This window comes from Coregonus lavaretus (genome assembly GCF_964263955.1).
Source record: "Coregonus lavaretus genome assembly, chromosome: 1".
Taxonomy (NCBI): domain Eukaryota; kingdom Metazoa; phylum Chordata; class Actinopteri; order Salmoniformes; family Salmonidae; genus Coregonus; species Coregonus lavaretus.
In genome coordinates this window covers 29,981,934-29,997,804 of record NC_139988.1, presented here as the reverse complement: position 1 = coordinate 29,997,804, position 15,871 = coordinate 29,981,934, and the positions used below count along the sequence as shown (strand labels likewise).

General features: G+C 43.5%; 1 protein-coding gene and 1 pseudogene across 6 annotated transcripts in view; both read left to right on the top strand.

Moving 5' to 3' along the window:
- Positions 1-5,345, top strand: part of washc2c (WASH complex subunit 2C) — a 28,455-nt gene extending 23,110 nt beyond the window's left edge. For 2 of the 5 annotated variants that reach the window (XM_084161479.1, XM_084161477.1), the window contains exons 24-32: positions 236-427; positions 922-1,053; positions 1,254-1,355; positions 1,463-1,534; positions 1,947-2,003; positions 2,542-2,772; positions 2,946-3,683; positions 3,976-4,147; positions 4,557-5,345. In XM_084161479.1, coding sequence (XP_084017605.1) covers positions 236-427; positions 922-1,053; positions 1,254-1,355; positions 1,463-1,534; positions 1,947-2,003; positions 2,542-2,772; positions 2,946-3,683; positions 3,976-4,147; positions 4,557-4,705 — 1,845 coding nt within the window. In that variant the 3' untranslated portion in view covers positions 4,706-5,345. Of the gene's footprint in view, positions 1-235; positions 428-921; positions 1,054-1,253; positions 1,356-1,462; positions 1,535-1,946; positions 2,019-2,541; positions 2,773-2,945; positions 3,684-3,975; positions 4,148-4,556 lie in introns of all 5 variants that reach the window. The other 3 variants (XM_084161478.1, XM_084161476.1, XM_084161480.1) reach the window with 3 other exon arrangements.
- Positions 5,346-6,032: 687 nt separating this feature from the next.
- The window catches only part of LOC311127832 (AN1-type zinc finger protein 4-like), a 28,804-nt pseudogene continuing 18,965 nt past the window's right edge, over positions 6,033-15,871 (top strand). Inside the window, exons 1-3 of the transcript XR_014615189.1 lie at positions 6,033-6,213; positions 6,384-6,482; positions 7,654-7,977. The product of XR_014615189.1 is annotated as an AN1-type zinc finger protein 4-like (transcript). The remainder of the gene's footprint in view (positions 6,214-6,383; positions 6,483-7,653; positions 7,978-15,871) is intronic.

Genomic DNA, 15,871 nt, shown 5'->3' with positions numbered 1-15,871 from the left:
GGCCATTTGGGACCTTTTTTCAATTAATATTTCCGTTATTCCTCACATTCCCTCTCCTCGTCTCCTTCTCAAAACGCATTGGATGGGAGGGACCTTTGACCTTTTCCTCCGATATAGCTGAGAAGGAGGCAAGGAAAGAGGAAGGTGAATTAAGATGGAGCCCTGCTCCTATACCTGTGAGTGTGAGATGCTGTATTCACTTTGACGCCTTTCTATCTTCCTGTCCCTTAACAAGCAGACTAAGAGCCCATTGGACGAGCCGGACGGTGATGACTTCCTGTCTGAGGGCCCGCCCCCCATGGAGAAGGAGGACAAAACGAAGAAAAACGCCCTTAGTCTGTTTGATGATGTGGAGGAAGAGGATGGTGCTGACTGGACTGCCCCCATCTCCATACCGACCAAACCAGTTGCCAAAAACACACTAAAGGTTTGTCTGAGTTATTTTATTCATACTACTGATAATTCGTGTGTGTTTGTGTGTGTAAATCGTGTGTGTGTGTGTAAATTGTGTGTGTGTGTGTGTAAATTGTGTGTGTGTGTGTGTGTGTGTAAATCGTGTGTGTGTGTGTAAATCGTGTGTGTGTAAATCGTGTGTGTGTGTGTGTGTGTGTGTAAATTGTGTGTGTGTAAATCGTGTGTGTGTGTGTGTGTGTGTGTAAATCGTGTGTGTGTGTGTAAATCGTGTGTGTGTGTGTGTAAATCGTGTGTGTGTGTGTGTGTGTGTGTGTGTGTGTGTGTAAATCGTGTGTGTGTAAATCGTGTGTGTGTGTGTGTGTGTGTGTGTAAATCGTGTGTGTAAATCCTGTGTCTGTGTAAATCCTGTGTCTGTGTAAATCCTGTGTCTGTGTAAATCCTGTGTCTGTGTAAATCCTGTGTCTGTGTAAATCCTGTGTCTGTGTAAATCCTGTGTCCGTGTGTTAGCCTGCGGAGGAGCGTCCTCGTACCAAGAGTAGTACCGGGGTGTTCCAGGATGAGGAACTGCTCTTCAGTCAGACTCAGCAGAGAGACAACGACCCTGACGTTGACATCTTTGCCACGCCTGACAAGTCTGTGGTGAGTTCTAGGGACAGTAGGCTTAGTGAGAGGGTATAAGTGTTAGTATTGGGCTAGAGCAAAACGCCTTGACTCACCAGGACCAGGGTGGATGTCTTGCATTGCATCAGCACATTGATGCGTACTACTTGCTACCCCTTTGAGTGATGAATTCATTCTACTAATGATAGTAGTGATGATAAAGTGTGTTCCTGTCTCAGAGCTCCAGGCCCAGCTCCGTGAGGTCAGCAGCTCCAACACTGTTTGGTGATGAAGATGAAGATGACCTCTTCAGCTCTGTCAAGCCCAAAGCTCCTCCTCCGGTACCCTATTCTAAATCACCTCAATCAGTCAATACAATATGAATACAACTTGATTAATTTACCGATGACTGTACATCCTCAGTCCTTTCTTTGACCTGCATTCTCAGAAAGTATCAGAGAAGCCCCGTAAACCCAGGAAAGACGAGCCATCCTCAAAACCTGCTGTCACAGAGAGTGCGGTAAGGCTGATGAAACTAAGAGTCCTAGTCTCTGCAGAATATGTGATTGCCCATGTGCTTATGATTTAAAGGGTGTACGTCAGAGGAGGCTGGTGGGAGGAGCTATAGAAGGATGGGCTCATTGTAATGGCTTGAATGGAATAAAAGGAACGTATCAAACATATGGAAACCACGTTTGACTCCGTTCCATTGATTCCATTCCAACCGCTACAATGAGCCTGTCCAAAATAACTCCTCCCACCAGCCGCCTCTGGTGTACATATGTATGTCTTACATTTTTTCAGAATTTGAAGGATATCTGTAGACAGTAATGCTTTCTCCTCTCAGTTGATAGTTATTATACTGTTACATTGCTTTTGGAGATACTCCTGGCCAGATTACTTAACATGATCTATGTCGTTCAACTGCACAGAAGCCGACACCAAGCCCTGTAAAATCTAAAGAGCCTTCACGGACTGGAATACTCCAAGTAAACTTCAAAAATGTTAAATCAGTTTTCTTATTATTCAACATTTTACTCTTTCTTTACTATTTCTGAATGAGCTTTCATTCTCCCAACATGTTTTCTGCCAGTTATCTTTGAACCTCCGCCTTTGACGTGAAACAAGTCGTCTTTTCCACTGCTGGCTTAAAAGCTAAACTGAGACCCTGTGACTGTCAGATTGATTCTCACAAGGTTTCGGTTTTTACAGTCAAATTGAAAGCGATTGGTCAGCCTTTATTCTTACTGAAACCACATGAATAGATGTTATTCCTACGTCTACATTTGGACTTTTTCTTTATCTTTATTCTTGGGCTCTCACTTTCCTCTGTTTTGTCTACCGCTTGGTTCTGATGATCATGAGGGACTGCATGAACAAAATGACTTGTAAATCCAATTGAGGACAAATCCAAATGTCTTCACTGTACTGTGCTCTGATTACAAACCCTCTCTTATTAAGGCCTTTAGTTGGTATGAAATTGGGCCAACACTCGTGAACAAATCTGTTCCTCCTCCTCACTCTCAGGCCAACCTGGTGATCAACCCTGCTGCCCTCCTGCCTGACGCGGTCTCTCAGATCTCAGGGGGGGTCAGTGTACTCCCAGGCTTGAGCTCCAGCCCCACCTCCCCCAGCCCCAGCTCCTCAGGCCCCAGTGCCAGCCTCACCCCTAGTCCTGCCGGGACCAAGCCCCCCAGCAACAGAGGGGTTAGCTTCGACAACCCAGTCCAGGTGTCCACGCTACAGAGTGCGAACAAGGTGGGTCAAGGGTCAGAGGTCAGGCACTGGGGTGGACATAATGGAACAGGGTGGGGGAAACATGGAACACCTACTTTTGATCCTTAAATCATATAAATAAAATGTATAAAGCTCTAACCTTGTTCCTTCCAAAATAAGCCCGTGATGACTCCATGTGTCTTCTCTTCCTGTAGGGTCGAGCTAAAGGCTCCATCCGCCGCAGGCCCCAGACCAGGGCAGCACGGCAGACGGCAGCTCAGAGCTCTGTGGAGCAGAGAGACGAGAACCAGAGAGAGGACCAGGCCGGACCCAGCCCAACCCAGCCTAGCCCAGCACTACCTAACCTAACTCCTCCCAGGCCTAGTCTACCTAACCAAGCCCCAACCACTGCCTTACCCTCCATCTTACCTGCTTCCTTACCCTCCCAACCCCTGCTCACCGATGTCTCTGTTAGACCGTCAGTGCTAACACTAGCAGTGTCCAACACCCCTCTAAAGAAAGACACTTCTAAGGGTAGCAAGGTGAAGGTGCTGCCCTCTCCTGACGAGGATGACCTGTTTGGGTCCGACAGCCTCTTCGGGTCTGCCCCTGCCCCAGGCCCCAAACTCACCACCCCCTCACCCATACTCACTACTCCATCCCCCAAATACACAACAAAGACTACAGAGGGCGAAGTGACGTCGAAGAATGAGAGTGAGAAGGAGAAGGAGACGACCCCTCAGTCCCTCTTTGACGACCCCATGGGTGACCTGTTCAAGAAGGTGAAGCCGAGGTCGGCTAAGAAGGCCAAGGCATCTTCCTTCCTGGAGGATGAGGAGAAGGATGAAGAGGATATCTTTGGGCTGGGAAAGAGTTCCACTCCCACTACTGCTGCTGGTGGTAAAGACACTAAGGCTGGGAGCAACTCTACTCCCAAGCAGGACATCTTCCAGGTATTGGTCATGATGATCAATATTGTCAGTCAATTGAACTATCAGTCAGTCTGTTTATGATTTCAGTTTTAAAATATATTGTGCAGGCCGGAATTTACAATAACTTTTCATTGTAACAGTCTAAATGCAGTTGGTCTGTCACAGCGCATGCTGGGTCAGCACATCTGTTTATCCAACAGTCACGATCTCTGCAACAGGAGGAGGAAACAAATCAATATATTCCTTGGAAAGTGTGTGTGTGTCGTGTCTGTGTGTGCTTCTGGTCTGAATATGTCTGTTTCTGTTTTCACAGGATGAAGCAGAGACGCCACCCAAAACCCACATAAAGCACAAAGAGAAATCCCTGGATGCCAGCCTCTTTGACGACAACGTTGACATCTTTGCTGATATGACGGCCACTTCAAAACCAAAAGAGAAGAAGTCCAAGAAGGTGGAGACTAAATCAATATTTGATGATGATATGGGTGAGTGTTTGCAGTGCACAGATTTCAGAATATCTATAACTTGCTTGTTTATTGTTCCTCAATAACTGTTTCAACATGTATGTTGAAATTCACCACACACACAGACAAATACAGGTATACCTGCACACCACAGGAGGTTGGTGGCACCTTAATTGGGGAGAACGGGCTTGTGGTAATGACTGGAGCGGAATCAGTGGAATGGTATCAAATATATCAAACACATGGTTTCCAGGTGTTTGATGCCATCCCATTCACACCTTTCCGGACATTATTATGAGCCGTCCTCCCCTCCGCAGGCTCCTGTGGTACACACACACAAAAACAAACTCACACACATAGTCTTACAATGCCATTGCCACCAGGTTGAACTGAAACATTTACAGTACTGTCCATACTTCTCTCTCTGCAGATGACATCTTCTCTCCCAGCACTGTGAAGCCAGTGGCCAAGCAGCCTCCATCCAAGTCCAAGAAGAGCCCTCCCTCCCAGGACACCAGTGCAGCGGACGACTCGGGCAACATCTTTGACGACCCTCTCAACGCTCTGGGCGGGAACTGAACCGTGGACCGTTCCTGAGGAGCTAAAACATTGGCTGCATCCCAAATGGCACCCTATTCCCTAGATAGTTAATTAGCTCAGTGCCCTATGTGGGGTATAATATGCCATTTGGTGCCTAATAACTTCTTGTTGTTTTGGAGGACTGAAAAAAGGGTTGGCGATATTAACACTGTTCATATAGACTATTTATATAAAAACAATAGGTTGATCGACGTAACCTCGGACGGAAATTTAAACAGGAAGAAATTATGAAGGGGATGATTCTGATATACCCTTCACATACTCATCTCTGATTGATAACAGACAAAGTAACAGTTATGAAATGCTATTTTGTCTTTATTTAATTTCCATGATAGCAGCACTTTATAAGCATATTCTTAGCCATCATTAGGCCAGCTGAAAATAAATAAATAGTAAATGATTTATAAATATAGTTGGAGAGCTCTCTGTGTTTAAGTTTTGGGCTGTGCCATATCATAGTTATGAAGTCCTTGTTAACTGACTGACTGTCCTAGCAACAACAAGCAAATGTTTTTGTTTTTCAATTAATATGAAATTGTTAAATTTGGTAACTTTGCCTGTGATGAATGACATTTCTTCTTCTTTTTTTAAAAACTAAAATGATATTTTATGAAATGTGAAATGTGTGTTGTAAGTTTGTTTCAAAGATATGCAGCACTACTTTCTAGCCTTTTGTTGAGATCATGAATAGTGGAATTATGAATGCAGCAGAAATAAGGAAGATGGCATGAAAGAGGAACAGGGCTGTTCTTAGCACCTCTGTGTGATTCTAGATTTACACTGTTCCTTCCCTTTTAATTAATATTCTACTTCTGTGCTTAAAGGATGGCCTTCACTGCCATGCCTTGACTGCTAGTCGACTTTAAATGTTGAGTAACTGCACTGATACATTTAAAGAGGATTCTGCATCATTGATATAGGAGCCTACATTTTATAAGGAAAAGCTATATTTTTATCCATTCATCGTTGATGGTATTTTATGATTGCTTAAAGATAACTTGTACACTTTTAAATCAACTTATTGAAGTGTAGCACAAAAACAACCATTATTCCACAGATGAAATGTTAGTTTGTTAGGCTATCAGTATCTTTAATAAGTCGCTCCGAAGCCAGTGTTCTTTTTATAGGAGAAACGTAAATCTTTGTGACCGAACAATATTTGTCCCGCCTCTGTGTACTCTTCATTGGTTGACCTACATTTTTCTCGAGCGAACACGTTACGTCATGGTGCCTTTGTTGTCAATCAAGAGAAGTCACAATAGGCTGGTCAGGAGCCTATGTTTTTTGACAGGTGAGATGAGTTCAGTTCAGGAAAACCCCAAGGGTTACCGATCTAGCTTAGTTCATGGGCAATAAGGATAGCTTTCGGCTGTCCTTTTTATTTTCAAACATGAAGATACACGGAACCGTTTCATTATAATGTAGAATGCCGAATCTGAAAAGGAGTGTACGCGTAGCAGCTTGCAGCAGCCATCGACCCAAGCAAGGTAGCCATTGTTTGGGTTGCTAAAGTGGTGCTAGCTAGCGCGCTAACTGGTTCTGGCTAGCTAGTCACAACCTATTTATTTAGGTATACGAACTAGCTAGCTAGATAATAAATGCATTTGCTTTGTTAATAACGTTACTATCTATATTTGTGCTATTGTTTTATGTCCAGCTAGTTAAAGACGGAGTGTTTCTAGTCTTGGGACGCCAGTTGTTCATCGGTGGTGTACTCTTGCCGGCTATAGGGACCCTCTCTTGGGATGCTCTTACGGTGAGTAAAAAAAAAAAGGGGGGGGGTCTGGTGAGACAGCGAGAAAACATTCCTGTCTGGTCATGTATTAGTTATCTAGCTGCATCTTTTGTCTAGTAAGCACTGATAGGAAAGATCAAGAACCTTTTGTTTTTCACGATCGACACAAATGGTATAATGTAGCACTGGGTTGATAACTTACTTCACATTGGACACCACCTGTCATGTTGAGCTTTCCAGGTTTTCTTTCTTGCCAGACATCAACGCTTCATGGTGATGGTGTAGGCCTAAACATTGGGAATACAGTAGCCGAGTTCCTCATTTGTGTAGTTGAGAAATTCGGCTAGGGATACAGTAGACTTGGTCTTTACAGTGTTCGTGTGAAAGGAATCTAATCAGCTTGAACACACCACAAATACATAAATCCCATCTCTCTAGTAGTTCACTTCACAGATTCCCAATCTCAAGTCGTTCCGAGTATCAATCAGCCCACAATTTTACATTTGCATGCTTTTAAATTGAAATATTAATGCAGTCACATAACATGCAGGTTAACTGTCAAGAGTCCTCCTGTCCCCTATGCCTGCATGGAGTTCTATGTGTTTGATACCATACATTCCTCCTGATGTCTTTACATAGGCTAACAGCTGATCAGCTTTAGCTACCTAGACTATACTGCAGCCAAGAGCTGTGGCCTGGGCCTTGTGCTCTGCTGAATGTTTTATGAAGGCACTTATTAACTCATACACTTGTCTCTTCAATTCTACTGAAGTTTTTTTTTTTATCTGAAACTATTGCTCTCTAATTGTATAGGCCAGGCCAAAGGTGACTGTGAGTAGGTGACATTTCAGTGTGTCTGTGTGTGAATATTTTAATACACACTTCTTCCAAATTACATAATGGAATGCTTTGCATTCTGCTCACTAGTATTAGCAGAGGGGGTTAGGCCTCCTTGCACATTGTAGGCCATAGATGTTGATCGTTGTTTGTTTTGTCAGGGAAGTAATGGTCTCCTTACCTACCAGGTGCATGCAGGCATGTCAACTCAACTCCCCCAGTTTTTTTTTTTGTCAACTGTTATGCCTCATGGTGTCTGTATGAGGATCAAACATAGATTACCTTAGACTTGGAAGAAAGGGCAAGGTACTGAGCCATCTCTCTCTCTCTCTCTCTCTCTCTCTCTCTCTCTCAGAGCTTTGGGCTTCCTGTTCCTGCATGATGTGTAACCGTGGTGACAACAGAGAGCACCCACACCCATCCCTCTCTCCCTTCCCCTGGGCCGCTGCCCCTCCCACACCCCCCTCCCCCTAAAGCAGTCCAAACCTCACCAAGATGGCAGACAGAAAGGAGCCACCAATCTATAATGATGACAGCGTGGGGGCCTTCCAGTACAAGTTGCCGTTCTACGAGACCATGGAGCTGTTCATCGAAACATTGACGGGGACCTGCTTCGAGCTGCGCGTCTCGCCCTTTGAGACAGTCATCTCTGTCAAGGCCAAGATCCAGAGGCTGGAAGGTATGGTACATAACAGTGCAGTAGTCACTCTTACTGACCCAGCATGTAGGCTACATGTAGCTGTCTATACAGCTTCCCCTACCATTACTTAAGCAGGACAGGTGCCACTTCAACATTTAAAATAATCTATGAGTGATGATCTATCTATGAGTAATCAGAAGCTCAGACTCATACAAATGTATTCCATTGCAAATGATGGCTTTTCTGTTTTAGTAGTGCTGGAAAAAGAAATATCCTCACATCATTCCTTTTGTAGTCCATGATTGTCTGTAGACCATGCCACATACGTCTCGTGTCTGAGCCGTTGAATTGCGACTCCACTTTGTCCCTATACTGACGTTTTGCCTGTTTGATTGCCTTGCGGAGGGAATAACTTTGTATTTTGCGATATTCCCAGTCACCTTGCCATGGTTAAATGCAGTGGTTCACGCTTTCAGTTTTGCGCGAATGCTGCCATCTATCCACGGTTTCTGGTTAGGGTAGGTTTTAATAGTCACAGTGGGTACAACATCTACTATACACTTCCTGATAAACTCAGTCACCGTATCAGTATATACATTGATATTATTCTCTGAAGCTACCCAGAACATATCCCAGTCCGCGTGATCAAAACAATCTTGAAGCGTGGATTCCGATTGGTCAGACCAGTGTTGAATAGTCCTTAGCACGGGTACTTCCTGTTTAAAGTTCTTTGAGGGCCGTCGTGGTATCGGCTTGAGGGGGGATATACAGTTGAAGTCGGAAGTTTACATACACTTAGGTTGGAGTCATTAAAACTCATTTTTCAACCACTCCACAAATTTCTTGTTAACAAACTATAGTTTTGGCAAGTCGGTTAGGACATCTACTTTGTGCATGACACAAGTAATTTTTCCAACAATTGTTTACAGAGATTAATTCACTGTATCACAATTCCAGTGGGTCAGAAGTTTACATACACTAAGTTGACTGTGCCTTTAAACAGCTTGGAAAATGCCAGAAAATGATGTCATGGCTTTAGAAGCTTCTGATAGGCTAATTGACATCATTTGAGTCAATTGGAGGTGTACCTGTGGATGTATTTCAAGGCCTACCTTCAACCTCAGTGCCTCTTTGCTTGACATCATGGGAAAATCAAAATAAATCAGCCAAGACCTCATAAAACAAATTGTGGACCTCAACAAGTCTGGTTCATTCTTGGGAGCAATTTCCAAATGCCTGAAGGTACCACGTTCATCTGTACAAACAATAGTACGCAATTATAAACACCATGGGACCACGCAGCCGTCATACCGCTCAGGAAGGAGACGCGTTCTGTCCTAGAGATGAACGTACTTTGATGTGAAAAGTGCAAATCAATCCCTGAACAACAGCAAAGGACCTTGTGTAGATGCTGGAGGAAACAGGTACAAAAGTATCTATATCCACAGTAAAACAAGTCCTATATCGGCATAAGCTGAAAGGCCGCTCAGCAGGGAAGAAGCCACTGCTCCAAAACCGCCATAAAAAAGCCAGACTACGGTTTGCAACTGCACATGAGGACAAAGATCGTACTTTTTTGAGAAATGTCCTCTGGTCTGATGAAACCAAAACAGAACTGTTTGGCCATAATGACCATCGTTATGTTTGGAGGAAAAAGGGGAACGCTTGCAAGCCGAAGAACACCATCCCAACCGTGAAGCACGGGGGTGGCAGCATCATGCTGTGGGGGTGCTTTGCTTCAGGAGGGACTGGTGCACTTCACAAAACAGATGGCATCATGAGGAAGGAAAATTGTGGATATATTGAAGCAACATCTCAGACATCAGCCAGGAAGTTAAAGCTTGGTCGCAAATGGGTCTTCCAAATGGACAATGACCCCAAGCATACTTCCAAAGTTGTGGCAAAATGGCTTAAGGACAACAAAGTCAAGGTATTGGAGTGGCCATCACAAAGCCCTGACCTCAATCCTACAGAAAATGTGTGGGCAGAACTGAAAAAGTGTGTGCGAGCAAGGAGGCCTACAAACCTGACTCAGTTACACCAGTTCTGTCAGGAGGAATGGGCCAAAATTCACCCAACTTATTGTGGGAAGCTTGTGGAAGGCTATCCGACACGTTTTGACCCAAGTTAAACAATTTAAAGGCAATGCTACAAATACTAATTGAGTGTATGTAAACGTCTGACCCACTGGAAATGTGATGAAAGAAATAATAGCTGAAATAAATCTATTATTCTGACATTTCACATTCTTAAAATAAAGTGGTGATCCAAACTGACCTAAACAGGGAATTTTTTCTAGGATTAAATGTCAGGAATTGTGAAAAACTGAGTTTAAATGTATTTGGCTAAGGTGTATGTAAACTTCCGACTTCAACTGTACACGGCCGTGACTATAACCAAATAAAATTATCTTGGGAGATAATACGGTCAGCATTTGATTGTGAGGTATTCTAGGTCGGGTGAACAAAAGGAGTTGAGTTCCTGTATGTTATCACAATTACACCATGAGTTGTTAATCATAAAACATACACCTCCGCCCTTCTGCTTCCCGGAAAGATGTTTATTCCTGTCTGTGTGATGAACTGAGAACCCAACTGGCTGGACCGACTCGGACAGTACAGTGAGGGAAAAAAGTATTTGATCCCCTGCTGATTTTGTAAGTTTGCCCACTGACAAAGAAATGATCAGTCTATAATTTTAATGGTAGGTTTATTTGAACAGTGAGAGACAGAATAACAACAACAAAAATCCAGAACAACGCATGTCAAAAATGTTATAAATTGATTTGCATTTTAATGAGGTAAATAAGTATTTGACCCCCTCTCAATCAGAAAGATTTCTGGCTCCCAGGTGTCTTTTATACAGGTAACGAGCTGAGATTAGGAGCACACTCTTAAAGGGAGTGCTCCTAATCTCAGTTTGTTACCTGTATAAAAGACACCTGTCCACAGAAGCAATCAATCAATCAGATTCCAAACTCGCCACCATGGCCAAGACCAAAGAGCTCTCCAAGGATGTCAAGGACAAGATTGTAGACCTACACAAGGATGGAATGGGCTACAAGACCATCGCCAAGCAGCTTGGTGAGTAGGTGACAACAGTTGGTGCGATTATTCGCAAATGGAAGAAACACAAAAGAACTGTCAATCTCCCTCGGCTTGGGGCTCCATGCAAGATCTCACCTCGTGGAGTTGCAATGATCATGAGAACGGTGAGGAATCAGCCCAGAACTACACGGGAGGATCTTTTCAATGATCTCAAGGCAGCTGGGACCATAGTCACCAAGAAAACAATTGGTAACACACTACGCCGTGAAGGACTGAAATCCTGCAGCGCCCGCAAGGTCCCCCTGCTCAATAAAGCACATATACAGGGCCGTCTGAAGTTTGCCAATGAACATCTGAATGATTCAGAGGAAAACTGGGTGAAAGTGTTGTGGTCAGATGAGACCAAAATCGAGCTCTTTGGCATCAACTCAACTCGCCGTGTTTGGAGGAGGAGGAATGCTGCCTATGACCCCAAGAACACCATCCCCCATCGTCAAACATGGAGGTGGAAACATTATGCTTTGGGGGACAGGACAACTTCACTGCATCAAAGGGACGATGGACGGGGCCATGTACCGTCAAATCTTGGGTGAGAACCTCCTTCCCTCAGCCAGGGCATTGAATATGGGTCGTGGATGTGTATTCCAGCATGACAATGACCCAAAACACACGGCCAAGGCAACAAAGGAGTTGCTCAAGAATAAGCACATTAAGGTCCTGGAGTGGCCTAGCCAGTCTCCAGACCTTAATCCCATAGAAAATCTGTGGAGGGAGCTGAAAGTTCGAGTTGCCAAACGTCAGCCTTGAAACCTTAATGACTTGGAGAAGATCTGCAAAGAGGAGTGGGACAAAATCCCTCCTGAGATGTGTGCAAACCTGGTGGCCAACTACAAGAAACGTCTGACCTCTGTGATTGCCAACAAGGGTTTTGCCACCAAGTACTAAGTCATGTTTTGCATAGGGGTCAAATACTTATTTCCCTCATTAAAATGCAAATCAATTTATAACATTTTTGACATGCGTTTTTCTGGATTTTTTTGTTGTTATTCTGTCTCTCACTGTTCAAATAAACCTACCATTAAAATTATAGACTGATCATGTCTTTGTCAGTGGGCAAATGTACAAAATCAGCAGGGGATCAAATACTTTTTTCCCTCACTGTATGTCCCTGTCTCTCTGGAAAGAAACCATCGCCCTGAGCTCGTCAACTTTATTATCCAGAGACTGAACATTAGCGAGTTATATACTCAGAAGTGGTGGGTGGTGTGCACGCCTCCTAAGTTGGACTATAAGGCCGCTCCGAGTACCTCTCCTCCGGCGTTGTTTTGGGTCGGCCTCTGGAATCAGTTCAATTGCCCTGGGGGGTGTGAACAAAGGATCCGCTGCGGGAAAGTCGTATTCCTGGTCGTAATGCTGGTGAGTGACCGCTGCTCTGATATCCAATTGTTCTTCCCGGCTGTATGTAATAACACAAACAATTTTCAAGTCAATGTTGTGAACAGAGTGCCCCATGGTGGGGTTATGGTATGGGCAGGATACGGACAACAAACACAATTTCATTTTATCGAGTGCAATTTGAATGCACAGAGATACCGTGACGAGATCCTGAGGCCCGTTATCATGCCATTCATCCGCTGCCATCACCTCATGTTTCAGCAAGATAATGCACGGCCACATGTCGCAAGGATCTGTACACAATTCCTGGAAACTGAAAATGTCCCAGTTCTTCCATGGCCTGCATACTCATCAGGCATGTCACCCATTGAGCATGTTTGGGATGCTCTGGGTCGACGTGTACGACAGTGTGTTCCCGCCAATATCCAGCAACTTCGCACAACCATTGAAGAGGAGTGGGACAATCAACAGCCTGATCAACTCTAAACGAAGGAGATGTCGCGCTGCTTGAGTCAAATGGTGGTCACACCAAATACTGACTTGTTTTCTGATCCAAGCCCCTACCTTTTTTGTAAGGTATCTGTGACCAACAGATGCTTATCTGTATTCCCAGTCATGAAATACATAGATTAGGAACTAATGAATTTATTTAAATTGACTGATTTCGTTATAGGAACTGTACCTCAGTAAAATATTTTAAATTATTGCATGTTGCGTTTATTTTTGTTCAGTATAGTTGGTTCACAGTTGGATTTGGTATTTTAAGCTGTGTCTCTGATGAACGCGTCTGGTGGGGATAGACAAAAGCAATATGTGCGCGAAGTAGGTTTGGTCAGTATGTTAGTCAGGGCTACGTGACTGGGTTTGCCTCTTTAAGGTGGTACACATAGGAATATTTGCATTTTGCAAAAGTGCGTTGTATGTCCATAATATATCTGCAGTAATCGTGTAATGATAGTGTTTCACAGTATTACTTACCCGCCAGTCAGGGTTTCCATTAGAAAAATGTGGCGCCGGACAACGTGACCGAGAATAGTTTAATTTACCAGCCATTTGAGAAATCTACCGGGCCCATATGTATTGGGTGCAAAACCCATTAGGGCGTCAACCCACGGTGCTCAGAATGACAAATCACATTTAGATTATGGTAATGCATCTTAACAGAACATGAAACTCATGTAATTAAGCAGCAGATAAAACGTCATTTTCAAACATTTGCCAAAATGCAATTTGCAGGAAAACACCATTCTAAACAGTGCACCTGGGAAAACACCATTCTAAACAGCACACCTGATAGCAGTTCCATATGTGACAGAGGTGAACATTTCAGTTAGAAACTTAGAAAGGGGGAATCTAAAGATGCAACAACTAGGATTGGTTGCTAATATGACTAGGATTGTGCCTTTTGGCTTCTGGACAACTTAAGAAAGTTGATATGAAAATCAATAGAACAGGAGAGAAATGGCATAGCGGTGGGTCCAATAAGGAAGTGAATGAAAATACATTTGCCAAAATTATATAATTATGCCTGTCTACACAGAAATATATAAAATCATTCAAAATACTTCACCAGAAAGCATGACTTAGCCACAGAGGAATCAAGGATCATTAGCTTCTTTTAAAAAATAGCTGTGGATTGTTTCAAATCACAAGCTCGTAGGCCTATGCCTAATTTGGACAGCGCCCGTGGCAATCGGCATAGCTGATTGAGTTACGGCTGTCAGTGAAAAGCGTCTAAAATATGTGTGAAAATGTCTTGAGTATAATTTATAATGTTGATACCGGGAGGGGTGTGTGGCAAAGATATAGGCGAGTCTCTCCAGAAAGGCTCAGCTGTCTCCTGCCGTTTCTAGCACTTTTCATTGTGTGAATTGTTTGCCCTTTCACTTTTTTTTTTTAACATAAATTCCCAATTAAATATGTCACCAGTAGTAAATGTACCATTAATCCCAGTCATTTGGTTTCATACATTTCTGTTAAAGCTGCAATATATGACCAAACCAAATTCACATAGAAATGTTAGTTATAGATCTGTCATTTTTATTAAAAGCAAGTGTAAGAAGTGGTAGATCTATTCTGTCAGCTATTTCTATGCTTCCCATTAAGTTTTGTTTTTGCATCTTTTACTTTCAGTTTTGTATACCAGCTGAAAATACAATATTTTTGGTTATGGAAAAGATCCTTCACAGTGGTCACATAAACTGAAATTTGGCGAACTATTGGAATTTTAGCAACCAGGAAATGACAGAGCGATTTCTGCATAGTGCAGCTTTAATGCAATTTAGTATTTTACCATTCTCAGAATGGAAACGTTGTTTGCAGAGTTCACAACCTGCTACACTTGTGAGAAACAAGTTTTGGTTTATTTCATAACCATCATTTACGAGATTTGTGAATTTTTTCATTGTCTTTTCTTTGGAGTGCTCCATGTGAGGAATAAACATGTCTGGTTTCTCTGTCCTGAAAATGTGTAGGGCGCGCGCGCGCGCGCGCGCACGCCTGAGGACTCATAAGTACTTGGCCTGCTGCGCAGAAATGTAGGAAAGTGTTGTTTTTTTTTACATGCATTGCGAATGATAATCTATTAATACTGTAGTTCCTCACAGTAAGCTATTTGAAAGATCTTTCCAACAATCTCCCCCTCGATAATCACCAATCCTCTGTGTTATCATTTGTTGACTTCTGTAACCGTAAAAGCATTGGTTTCTTGCACGTTAACATCAGAAGCCTCCTCCCTAAGTTTGAGTTATTCACTGCGTTAGCACACTCCGCCAACCCTGATGTTCTAGCAGTGTCTGAATCCTGGCTTAGGAAGGCCATCAAAAATTCAGAAATTTCCATCCCCAACTACAACATTTTCCATCTTGATAGAACCCTCCAAAGGGGGTGGGGTTGCAATCTACTGTGTAGAGAGCCTGCAGAGCTCTATCGTACTATCCAGGTCTGTGCCCAAACAGTTTGAGCTTCTACTTCTAAAAATCCACCTTTCCAGAAATAAGGCTCTTGCTACAGACCCCCCTCAGCCCCGAGCTGTGCCCTGGACACCATATGTGAACTGATTGCCCCCCATCTATCCTCAGAGTTCGTACTGCTTGGTGACCTAAACTGGGATATGCTTAACACCCCGGCCAACCTACAATCTAAACTAGATGCCCTCAGTCTCACACAAATTATCAACAAACCTACCAGGTACAACCCTAAATCTGTAAACATGGGCACCCTCATAGATATCATCCTGACAAATCTACCCTCTAAATACACCTCTGCTGTCTTCAACCAGGATCTCAGCGATCACTGCCTTATTGCCTGCGTCCGTAATGGGTCCGCGGTCAAACGCTCCCTAAAACACTTTAGCGAGCAGGCCTTTCTAATTGACCTGGCCCGGGTATCCTGGATGGATATTGACCTCATTCCGTCAGTAGAGGATACCTGGTTGTTCTTTAAAAGTGCTTTCCTCTCAATCTTAAATAAGCATGCCCCATTCAAAAAAT